Below are 12,009 nucleotides of genomic sequence, written 5' to 3'. Positions count from 1 at the left end.
AAATCTATACTGCTAATTTTTTCTAATACATTCTTCATCATTCAGCCATAATTTTTTTAATATAATTGCTAAATCGATAAAAAAATGTTCACATGATCAATTAGAAAAACATGTATTCTGTATATTTAAATCTCGATTTTATTAGTCTCTTTTTTATGGGACGGGACAGATTAAAAAAAAAACGCTGCATAAACTATTATTGGAGTGATGTTTCATAACCAAGTATTACGGTTGCAATGATATCATAAACTCTAACTGAAAACACTTGTGTCAACTGGTAACAAAAATTTGTATAATAGTTAATACAACTTATGTATAATTTTCATAGCCATCTGGAATAAAATTGTTCGATAGCGATTTCATGTAAGACACAGAATTATCAATGCTCCTTTGTTTTTTTCTGTAGGGAACAAACCGCTTGTTCCCTGGGCTGTTAGTACTGTTCAGCTTCGCGCAATGCTTTTTTGACAGTATGTGCTGGAAAAAAAATGTAAAGAAAAAATTGAAACTATAATATTGTAAGCTATTTAATGAACACATTATATTTCAAAATACCTCGTCATATTGGCCCTGAGAGTTGAATAACTTGTTGCAAATATCACATGTCAGGAAGGTACTTTTTGTCGGCAAGATGGGTCCTGCAGCAATCGGTGGTGTTATAAAACTGGCAAGTGATGCCTCTCTCTCATTCCACCCACCTAAGCATCAATGTAAGGTCAACACTATCTATCTATCACAACCGTGTATACACAGTGTTATGTGATAATAAATTAGCTTGAGCACTACATTCATGCCACAAAAATAGTCCAATTATACATACATTTATTTTGATTCTTATTCTTGAAATTACCTAATTGTAAAATATTAAAGTCTTAACTATAACGCATCATGTTTGAGTACTTAAATGTGAGAAATGGAATGGGTGGATGAACTATTATGATCTGATTAGTAAATTGCTTTGGAAATGAATTCAAGGCACTTCAACGAAACTTTCACTTCGAAAAATTCTTGAAGGATATTGTATACAACAGTTACAGAATACACAATACTAATGGTGATAAAAATGTTTGAATCAAGAAATTTTCTTTCAAATATAACGCTAAAGATGAAATTAACTCTATAATGTGGAAAGATCTTGTATGGCTTATGTGACTCAGTTTAATTGTATAAATGGTATTTGCATGAAAAATTTGTAAATTCAGTAGTAAATTTCTTGCCAATCTGTAGTTTTATTTCGTTTTAAATCTAATTTCTTCCTATCAACCTAAATATTGATATCATATTGTCATGAGAGTTATAAATAGCGATGTAAATCAACGATTATATACAGTCTTTTCCTTAAAGCTAGACATACATGCAGAAGCATTATTAAACGAAGCAACAAATAGTTAAAAGAATACAATATTAATATAACAGGTAACAGTGCAATAAATAAGTATTAATCTCTATCGAGTAACTATTGTTGAGCAGTGTACAATAGAGTTAATCAACGAGGAACTAAAAGCATATAGAATATGTAACAGCAACAATAACAACGTAAGAGATAACAGCGCATTAAGTAAATGTTAATATACAATATCAAAACAGCACCGTTTGATTAGTGTTGAGCAGTGTACAATAAAGGACTAAAAGTGTCTATTAGAATATTCTATAGCAACAATAACAATGTACAAAGTAACAGTGCATCAAAAAAATATTAATAAATAATATTAAATAAGGCCGTCTGATTATTGTTGAACAGTGTACAATAACATGTTGATTAATGAAGGACTAAAAGCGTCAATTAGAATAGACCAGGCTCTTACATAAGTAAAAAACGAACGTGATTAAGAAAAGAAAACAAGCAATAACGAAAGTAGTCGAGCTGAACACAATAATTGTGACATTTCGCTCTTCCACTTTGTCCATGTAAAGCAATCGCTTACATCGAAAACTATCAGGCTTGGAATTTTTCTGCGAATGTGGTTTATTACCTTTTGTAGCCTTCTTTTTGTGACGATTGCCTATGAAACAAAATTTAAAACATTTGAGACGTCAGAAAAATTATACTGTGTAATTAATAACAGAGCACTTTACCTTGAGAAATATATCCAAATTACCATTTGTTTTTATTTAATAATCTTGATTTAAAAAAAAAGCTTTTTTTATATTTGAACTTATTATTTTCAATATGGTAATGATTCATTGTTGAAACAAAATTTTTCAAGTAAGATGGAAAACTAAATTTTGATATACCATTCAGATGTGTCTGCAGTTGTTGGATTGAATTCAAGGAAACATTGCAGACGTTGCACCGCAGCCCATTGGTTTCTTGATCCTTAGTGAAAGCAACTTTGGTATTGTCCAGAACGGCCATGATAGCCTTGGATTTTACCTGCAAAAAATTGGAATATTTAATCAACCTTTGCATACATTTTTGTGAACCATATTAATGATATTGAGCCCTATTACATATTTTGGATGGTTTATCGTGTAGGCTAAAGCTATGTGCCAATGAAAAATTATATGTGAACCTGCTTGGCATGTCGAGCACCCTGTAGGTGTGCGTCCAGAACTGTTTGGCTGGTGAATGAGAGGTCACAATCTTCACAACGGACATGTGGTTTCTTTGTAGGTAAATTTCCCATTATATTATCTACCACCGCTTTTGTTACTGGATCACTAATGGGTGTATTTATTACATTTTCTGTAGGTACTGCCATCTTGAAATTTCCCTTTATGTGAATGTAAAGTAATATCTGTAATAAAGTGCAAATTTAGAATAAACTTCAACAGGTAAATGTGTCTTCGAATCAAAACAAACTGAATAGCCTAACGAGAATGCTGTGAGATAGATGGTGTTTATAATTATCTGTGGTATATCATAATTCTCAAGGAAACGGAGTATAAATATAAAAATCAATAGTTTTCTTGTATTCAACATATAATAGGATTCGTGAACGAACCAAAGTAAAAATCAAGTTTGAGCGTCAGCTTTTTATCAATCATAGCGTGCGAGAACACTTAATCAGGCAAGCACAAGTTCAGTTGCAATGTGTATAACTTTGGCGCATCATCTTTTTTTCATCATTTATAATACACATATAATCACAATATCTATGTTTTGTGTATTTCAGCCAACTTTACAGTCTGGGATTTGGGTTGGTGTATTGAATGTTTGAGAGAGATGATTGCCATAGAAAAAGGTTTACAGCATGGAGTTCATCGTAAAGAAAATATGTCATGTTGTTTTTATTGCTCACATGGTGTATTTATTGTTAGATGAGGTTAACCACAATTTTCCAGAAAAATATAACTGTAATGACATTTTGCAATTATATTGTCGTAATACCAGAGCTATGGTAAAACGATTTTGGTAAACAATGAGCACTTGGTATAACGAATAACCTTCAATTTGATTATGAAGTGAATGGAATTAAAAATTGTGGGGATATACTTTTGTTGGTTAATAATTTACTGTAATAAATGATAATTTGGTTTATACACATTATTCCGTCAATTGAACGAGCGAATTTCATTACTTGCGCATACTTGTCACTGGGATGGTGTCTCTGTCCGTTTAGGGTACTACAGGGTACTACAGGGTACTACATCAATACGTACGGGAAAACAAAAATTCAAACGTATGAATGTATGTACATGCGTGTATAGCGTTGCATTCAGCGTCAATGTATCGAGTAAAATTTCATTGGGCTAAAGCGTTGGGTTGTGTGTCATAAGACCTTACATTGAGTATCATGTCCACAAAAATCTACCGGACAAATTAGAATCTAATATTCTTTCGCAATCGTTCAACTTTTTCGCTCCGATTGGTGAAACGATCGTGGGACAGTTAAAGGCTCGTTCACAATATAATCGCTGGCAAACTTAAAAATGTTGTAATATTACGATTAGAATGATTTTGAATGAATACCTAATTACGCTGCTTGAAAGGAAATTTTTAAAATGATAAGTGGTGTGTAAATTTGAAAAATGTAATTTTTCTAACTGTATTTTTACTCCCAAAGTGCCGGATACTGGACGAGGTATACGGCCACTACGGCTACAGCGGACTCCCACAGACATCCGGTTTTTTCGGATAGTTAGCTGATAAAAATTACATCCCAAAAGAGAATAAAGAGTATGTGAACCGGCAGTATATTACTGAAATTCACGTAAGCTTATTTCATGCAGATATAGCCAATAATTGTGGCTCTGTATACTGCTGTTATTAATCAGCGGTCTTCAATGAGGACGTACGGAATAGGATCGACCAATCAGAATATTCGGTGGGTACACACTCAATTTGCATTTACATATAGCTATAGTTGGCTGTGGAGAGATATAGAAGCAGCCATCTTATATTTTGTGTTGTAGAAAAACATTATTTAAACAAATGTTTCGCGATATTCCGTGAATCAGATAAATGACAGGCGTGCGCTAGATGAAGCGTAACTTTTTTGCCACTAGCCTGGATCACCACATTAGCAAAGGTTGGTCCAAGACCGTTTAGTTTTTGTTGAGCATTGAACCCCCGCCGTGATCCGCGGAAGAGAATCCGGTTTTAGCGTCAAAATAATCTGCCGCCTCTTGTGCCGTTTTTAAAAATAGTTTGCGGCACGTTGAGTGACAGTTTCTGGACAGATGCAGAAATTTAACGTAATAATATATCGTTGCGATAGTTTTCTCGTGAAAAAGTTATTATGCAATCAGCTGTTCACTTAGTTCCTTCTGTCACTTGTCAAAAATAAATGTCAAACTATTAGATCTAACCTGATGTGTCTTTTTACACCGTTGCCATATCTGCTGAGTGTCTTTTAAAACGTCGCTAATTTTCATCACTTCCTACTAACATTGATAGTCTCACCATTTACTTGCGTATATTTAATTCAGCTGCGTTGTGTCATGCAGGTGGATTGGTACGCGGGATATGAGCAGCTTGTCAAGCGCAACCTGACTCTGCTCCCCCATCAGCAAACCGCCCAGCAACCACAGCCCCAGCAGCAGCAACAGCAGCAGCAGCTGGTTCACCCCCAACAAGCTGACATCATGACATCGATGTTCGAACAACAGATCAAAAGCGAGCCAATGGGATTTTATTCGGTTGCCTCAAGCCGTTCAGATGGTTCAAATTCAATGGTCAATTTATCGGATGACCGAGAAGAACTTTCTCAGCAAGAAGCTCACTTGCAGCCTCAACAGCAACAGACTCTGCAACAAACGCTGCAGCAACATCAACAGCAGCAGCAGCAACAGCAGCAACAGCAACAGCAACAACAGCAGCAGCAGCAACAACAGCAGCAAGGTCAGCCGGGACCTCAGGTTCCGCAAGGCCAAGGGGTACCGCAGACAGCTCCGACACGTCAGTCAACGGGTCAACAAACAGTGAAGGAAGGATCACGTTCTAAACCGCAAGCCTGTAAGGTCTGTGGAAAAGTCTTATCTTCAGCATCGTCGTACTACGTTCACATGAAGCTTCATTCGGGAAATAAACCTTACCATTGTACGGTATGCGAGGCAAGTTTCTGTCGCAAACCGTACTTAGAAGTACACATGCGAACACATACAGGCGAACGGCCGTTTCAATGCGAATTGTGCCTAAAACGGTTCACCCAAAAAAGCAGCTTGAATACCCATAAGCGGGTTCATACCGGGGAACGACCTTACGCCTGCGATATTTGCCAAAAACGTTTTGCCGTCAAGAGCTACGTTACTGCTCATCGCTGGAGTCATGTAGCAGAAAAACCTCTGGTGTGCGATCGATGCTCACTTACGTTTACATCTAAGAGCCAATTTGCAATCCATATTCGTACTCACACTGCGAGTACTACGTACGAATGCAATATATGCGGTCGCACTTTCGTGCGTGATAGCTATCTTATTCGGCATCAGAATAGAGTACATCGCGATTTGAATCAGGGCAGCTCGAACCACAATCCGACGACTCCCCAAAGTACCGGTGGCGGAGGCTCTACGACTGGATTTGAAAGTCCTGTCTGTGATCTGCGCTACAGCGAAGGTCCGTCGTCCTTGGATCCATTGGGGGGAACAAAGGGTGGCATCGCCGCCGAAATCGCTAGCCTAACCAAGCAAAATAGCTTGCAGCTACCTCTTCCTCTACTTCACCCGCAGACAACCAACTAGTGTTTAGATACCAGCGCGTCTCAGCCCTTGCAATTGCAACAACCTCCACAGCAAGTAGCGTGTTCTGCCTCGGCGTGTACGCCGTTTACACTTAACCCGCCACTGTCGCACGAGCACACCACACCACAGAGTGTCTACCAAACTACGGGACTTGCTACTATGGATACGGCGAGCTCTCGCTTCTATTCCCATATTCCTTTAACTCCTTCGGAATCGCATCATCATACGCATCATTCGCATCAGCTCCATAGACCTATTCCTCCACCTGGTCTTCATCCTGCGCTTTATCTCTATGCCCAATATAGCAATACCAGTGCTCCTTTGGCATATCCTGAGTATACCCAACCCAGCAATTGAAATTGAGTTTATGCTAGCATTATACAGTGCCACTCCGTTATATTGCGGTCTTCGGGGCTGTAGAGGAGGAGAACCGCGTTATAAATAGTTCCCCTACTTTGCGCAGCGCCACTGCTGTAGGACGGCTACTGCTTACTCGCGCATGATCATGTAGTATGGGTGGGATTGCATAGTAATCAAGTGAGATAACTTAATGTGCATGAGCGGCTGGTAGGGGAATGAGCTTCGAGGAATATTTACCAACCGCGATATATCGAGGTGGCACTGTACTCAATTCTGATGTTAGTTGATCCCAATCATGTTCTCAAAAATATTATTCTGGTTTAGTTTTTTTTATAGGGCAGCTACATTGGTTGGAAAAACTAGATTCGCAATTGTGCACAGATTTACAAAACTAACTTCCTAATTTTTCAAGTATACTTTAACAATCTGTGTTTAAATTTAAACAAAGGGTAACGTGTAAATAAAAAAGTAGTCATTTTTTTTATATCATACTATGAGATCTACAAATAAGGCCTTATTATAATAATTGTTAATGTTTCGAGAAATTTTTTTCTTAAATACAATTCTTGTTCAAAGTCGAATTGTTACTATGGAAATTTTGTATAGAAACCTTAACTTGGAATACTTTTATCAGCTCGACTCCTACAGGCTTAAGAATTTTAAAAGTTCCTCTTATTAATTTTCAACTTAAAATATCTAGGCTCCGACTTTTTACATTGAATTGATTGAGTAGTGTATCAGAGTAATATGGTGAAAAGTGTGTAGTCAGATTTAAACTTGTCAAAAAATTCTACTTTATTTTTAAGATGTAAAAAATCGATAAGAGAAATTGACAATGACTATAGATTGTTTTATTATTTTGTATAAGTGTCGGATAGTCTGATAAATTTGATTAGACTTTTCTCGGACTGCTGTTGCGTTTTGCGACATTATTTCCATGGCACCTATAAGAAATTTGGATACAGAAATTTTACTCGTTGTTGGAAGTATCATATAGGTATATAATTTGGTAATACGTTCAGTTAACCAATTGTTTAGCCTTAAAGTTAATTTTCTACATACATATATGTTATGTAAATTGCACTGATTATGGTCGTCAATAATTTTATCAGAAATGAGAAACATATTTTACATAAAATATGGGCTAAATTTTATCTTGAAAACGTAATGTCCCCATTACATATTTGAACACATTTATATCTTTATAGTTCCAGACATTTTCGTGTTGGTCAAAGATGGTCGAATATTTTAGTTCCTATGGAATCAACTGTCGACAGACACTGCAACAGTGAAAATCAATATTATGATTTATGAATAATAAATAATAATATCATTGATAATAACAGTTGATAAATAAGTATTAAAATATGTAAGCACGCTCGAATAATATCAATGAATAAAACTCAAGCTAAATATAATTATTTCGAAATTTTCTTTACATGTGTCCATTTCAAAAAAATAATATCTAGAACAACTCAATTTTTTGCTTGATTATTCAAATATTTGATTTAAGTAAAAAAATTTTTTTATATGAATATGATATGAATTTGAAAAGATTTTTGAATGCTAGCATAAACTGACTTAAAAAAATAACTGGTCACTTCCATTACGCCAGCACGCTTCTTTTAACTTTCCCTTAACATACCACATCTGCGACTACATAATAAAAACAATCATACATATTTATATTATATTCTTAAAGAGTTTTAGTCACTTGAATCTGTGATATAGATAGTAATTATTGTCTACAAGATTGAAACATTGGTTTACTATTTTAATGTCAAAAAGAAAATGAATTTCATGAAGCGGTGTAGCTAATCGACCAAGCAAAAATTTTTGGTCTCTACCGAAGGTGTTTGGTAGACACCCTACTATTACTTTTAAACACACAAACGAACACACGTTTATTCAGTAGATTACTTGACACTTCTATACTAGTGGGGCTGATGTACACAGAGAAGTCATGGTTTCTTTGGCTTTAGACGCTTCATGGGCTCTCTTTGTGCACACTGTGGGTATACGACATTTTTCACAAAACGAAAAGGATATTCCTGTTAGGAAATGAAGGTAGCTTGGTATACCACGACTTTGAACTTTCATTCTGTCCCATAGGCGTACTTACTTTCTACATATCGAAGCTTGTTGTAAAGAAAATATGTATATAAAATCAATTAACGAGGATGTTATGGCGGGGCTGTTAATTTGAACACTATTAGATTTAGTTTAATGACTAACACGGCTTAAAACAAGCAGAGGAGCCATGACAATCGCGAGAATGCCCGTAAATATTAATCGCGGTTAATTGGGTAGTGAGTTGGTACAATAACTTGTTACTATTTATCAATAAGTAATTTTGAGTAACTATAAAAAAACATTGTATTAGTGTGCCTCGAACAATTAGGTCTGTTTCGGCAATTTAGTTGCAAACTGCGTGTGTATGGCCAAGGCTTTCAATTCCATAAGAGATGGAGTCATCTGGCAAGACTGATTACTGGATCATAAAATTTGCAAAAGTAAGAATATGAGTATAAAAAGAAGATAATGATCTTTATATTGGCTAGTCAATGTGCAGCTCTAATAAGACAAAGTACTACTATGCTGTGATTAAAGCCTATATGGACATGCCCACGCAGGCCCTAGCTAGTGATATACGTTATAATCTATTATTAATATGTAGCTAGTAGTAGAACTACCTAAATTTTCATATTAATTGGTCGGATCTGAAGATGTTTTAGGTAACACGTTTATCTAATTACATCCAAAACACACACATTGTGGTTGGAAGATATTTGGTAATACTGATCATTTTAATAATAAATTTATAGGAATCTTTATTTTGGCAAACATCAAAATAATATGTATTTTTAATAAAAAAAAGAAAAGAAAAGATAAGGTCCCTTCTTATAAAGAGCACTTGGACCAAGAAATTCTGAAAGGCTTTTAAAGCTATATCTGAAGATCAAGATTAGTATGTTGGAAATTTTGTTGATAGAAGAACAATTATTTATTTTTAACTATTTGCTCTGTGAAATATAAATATTTTATTTAACATACTTGCTTCTAGTAAGTTTTTAAGTCGCTGTAAGCTTTTTAAACTATCACAGATGCGAGAAAGGGAAGTAATTCAACTTTCCAACCGTGAAAGCTAAGTTTGTACATAGTTTACATACGAAGTGAAATAATAAGATATTTGCAAAGTTTTATTTAAAGCGATACATTGTCTACAATAATATTACACAACTATACGGCAACTGAAATACTAAAAACATGTAACAGCTGTTTTCTAGTCAAAGCAAGGTGTAAGGAGGCATCGTACGCAAAAAATAATTACGGCAAATCTTGGGAGTTTAAACCTCACACGGATATCATGAGGAAATATGGGATTTTTAATACTTCCCAAGTTAAAATTTGATATATGCTTGTTTTTCTTTTTTCCTCTTTGATTTCTAGAGCTTATTTATGACACTGATCAGATTCTTATAATTTCATTCTTTAGCTTCACCATTGATACAAAACGAACATAATAAAACCTTCCAAAAATTTTTTTAAGGAGGTTCAACTGGTGTAAAATACATATATTCATATAATTCAATTGGTGTAAAGGAAAACATCAATCTAAGCACCCCAGAAAATTTCTTCAACCAAAAGTCGGTATTTTTTTGTTACAGAAAACCATTCTTAAGTGCGTAATAAAAAAAATTGACCAAAACATGGTGACAAAACTATCGACCACATCACACAAAATTTAATCAATTATATAAGATCACTACAAAATTTTTCTAAAATTTAGGACTTTCTATGCAAGTTATGAAAATCTGAAAATATGCACTTATTCTTTTTAAGAAGGAGCTTCTTCTACTGTAACATGAGTTTCTAAACTTTTTGAAAACGTTGGATCTTCATCAAATTGTCGGAGCCTACTTAAACTGAATCTTTCTATTAGTTGATACACCCCAGCTTTTGTAACTTAATTGAAGAAAAAAGAAATTAATCATCGAAACACGAAAATTGAGTAGAAAAAAATTTCTTAAACTACGACCTCCCGGAACTTGAGACAAAACGACTGTTACTTGTGCCTCATATATAGTGCCCTGCAATGGTTTATACACAGTGGTCACTTACAGATGTCCATGAATTCATATACTTCCCAGCAAAAAAGCTTAGTCTCCCAAACACATTGATCATAATTAAAAATTGGGCTATTCCCACAATTTGTAGGTCCGCCCTATCCATAAAATCGACAAACGCATAACTATCCCAGTGACTACCTGCGTAACTAAGTGAAAGTATAGAGACAGATACTAGATGCCATCCAGTCGAAAATTACACGTAGAGAATTCCGTGTGCAGCGTTATAAGTACAGAATCACTACAATACTTTTGTTAAAGAGAAGATACGAAACGGAAAGGAAATGATATGAGGATAGATTAGTTGCGTCGCTCGATGTTGTGTGTGTACTATTTTGCTTCTTTAACAGAGTACAATGCCATTTATTTTTGTAATATGTTTACGTAGGATAGTTGTTATTTTTATAGAGCTTTACCATGCTTACCGTAAGATTTATGTAGGCCTGCATAGAGTAGCAATAGCGAGATTCGTTACAAGCCAGGGTGCCATGAGCTTGCATACCCTCGAGCGACGCTGCAACCGATGAACAAACGATACCATCAACCAGCCGCAGTATCATATATACAAATATATATATTAATAACCAATCTATAATTGTAATAAAAAAAAATAGTATCATATTAAAATTGTCTAAAAAATAATCTACCTAATTAATAATGACAATGAGTAAGTAGATAGATACCATAACTGATAACGAGTATCGATATAAGAAACGAGTAAATTTTATATAGCAGTAAAGTGATGCTTGAAATAGTTTCACAGTACATATCCTGGCTAACACACATCTTTACGTACATACTGCAGAGGTATGTATATATCTGAGTTGATATATACATATTATAAATAGTTATTTTATGTGTAAACAATAATATTATATATATATATATATATAAATATTATGATCATAGGTACCATTTCAACGATGGTTCAATTGAGGCAAGTATGTACTGTACATAGCTGTCACTCGCTCCTTACCCACCATAATAAATACTATACATACACCCCTTATACTATAACACATTAACCATTGTTGTACTAATTATCAATTATTATGATTATCAAATTATTATTACAATCTAATAATAATATCGCATATACTTTTACTTAGGAAGCTAAGCTTACTATTACGAAAGTTCCCTCACTTTTAGCACATTCAGAAAAGAAAAAAAGAAACGAAAAGAATTTTTAATCTTTTAATTAGACTCTACCTCAATTTTACAATAATAGTACATCGTATCCTCTCATTAAAGTTTCAGAATTAATCTAAATTATCGTTTGAGAAAATTAGCAATATGTTAGCCTGCAGCGACCTCACCCTGTGATAATTATAAAGAATATTATTTAATCTAAGATTTGTTGTTTTAAGTTGAATGCGTAGAAGTTTTTAAGACCTGATGC

General features: G+C 34.6%; 2 protein-coding genes across 10 annotated transcripts; one reads left to right on the top strand and one right to left on the bottom strand.

Annotated features, from left to right (window-relative positions):
- Positions 1-120: 120 nt before the first annotated feature.
- LOC124176401 (zinc finger protein 385A-like) lies at positions 121-3,741 on the bottom strand. 7 transcript variants are annotated; one of them, XM_046557703.1, is made up of 6 exons: positions 3,640-3,741; positions 2,514-2,738; positions 2,236-2,374; positions 1,974-2,003; positions 556-698; positions 121-477 (listed from the first exon to the last, which is right to left on the bottom strand). In XM_046557703.1, exons 2-6 carry the CDS (start codon positions 2,700-2,702, stop codon positions 310-312), a joined length of 669 nt encoding a protein of 222 aa, XP_046413659.1. In that variant the 5' UTR covers positions 2,703-2,738; positions 3,640-3,741; the 3' UTR covers positions 121-309. The 7 variants fall into 7 exon arrangements, with proteins under 7 accessions (XP_046413659.1, XP_046413604.1, XP_046413613.1 ...); XM_046557648.1 differs by lacking the exon at positions 3,640-3,741 and adding an exon at positions 3,522-3,632; XM_046557657.1 differs by lacking the exon at positions 3,640-3,741 and adding an exon at positions 3,532-3,632.
- A 247-nt stretch (positions 3,742-3,988) lies between these two features.
- Positions 3,989-10,626, top strand: LOC124176339 (zinc finger protein 583-like). 3 transcript variants are annotated; one of them, XM_046557528.1, is made up of 2 exons: positions 3,989-4,268; positions 4,891-10,626. In XM_046557528.1, the coding sequence occupies exon 2, from the start codon at positions 5,029-5,031 to the stop codon at positions 6,121-6,123; it is 1,095 nt and encodes a 364-aa protein (XP_046413484.1). In that variant the 5' UTR covers positions 3,989-4,268; positions 4,891-5,028; the 3' UTR covers positions 6,124-10,626. The 3 variants fall into 3 exon arrangements, with proteins under 3 accessions (XP_046413484.1, XP_046413473.1, XP_046413464.1); XM_046557517.1 differs by lacking the exon at positions 3,989-4,268 and adding an exon at positions 4,315-4,472; XM_046557508.1 differs by lacking the exon at positions 3,989-4,268 and adding an exon at positions 4,525-4,638.
- Positions 10,627-12,009: the final 1,383 nt, after the last annotated feature.

Source organism: Neodiprion fabricii, chromosome 1 (genome assembly GCF_021155785.1).
Source record: "Neodiprion fabricii isolate iyNeoFabr1 chromosome 1, iyNeoFabr1.1, whole genome shotgun sequence".
NCBI lineage: Eukaryota > Metazoa > Arthropoda > Insecta > Hymenoptera > Diprionidae > Neodiprion > Neodiprion fabricii.
Note: the sequence above shows the minus strand (reverse complement) of the source record. Positions and strands in the feature narration are given on the sequence as shown.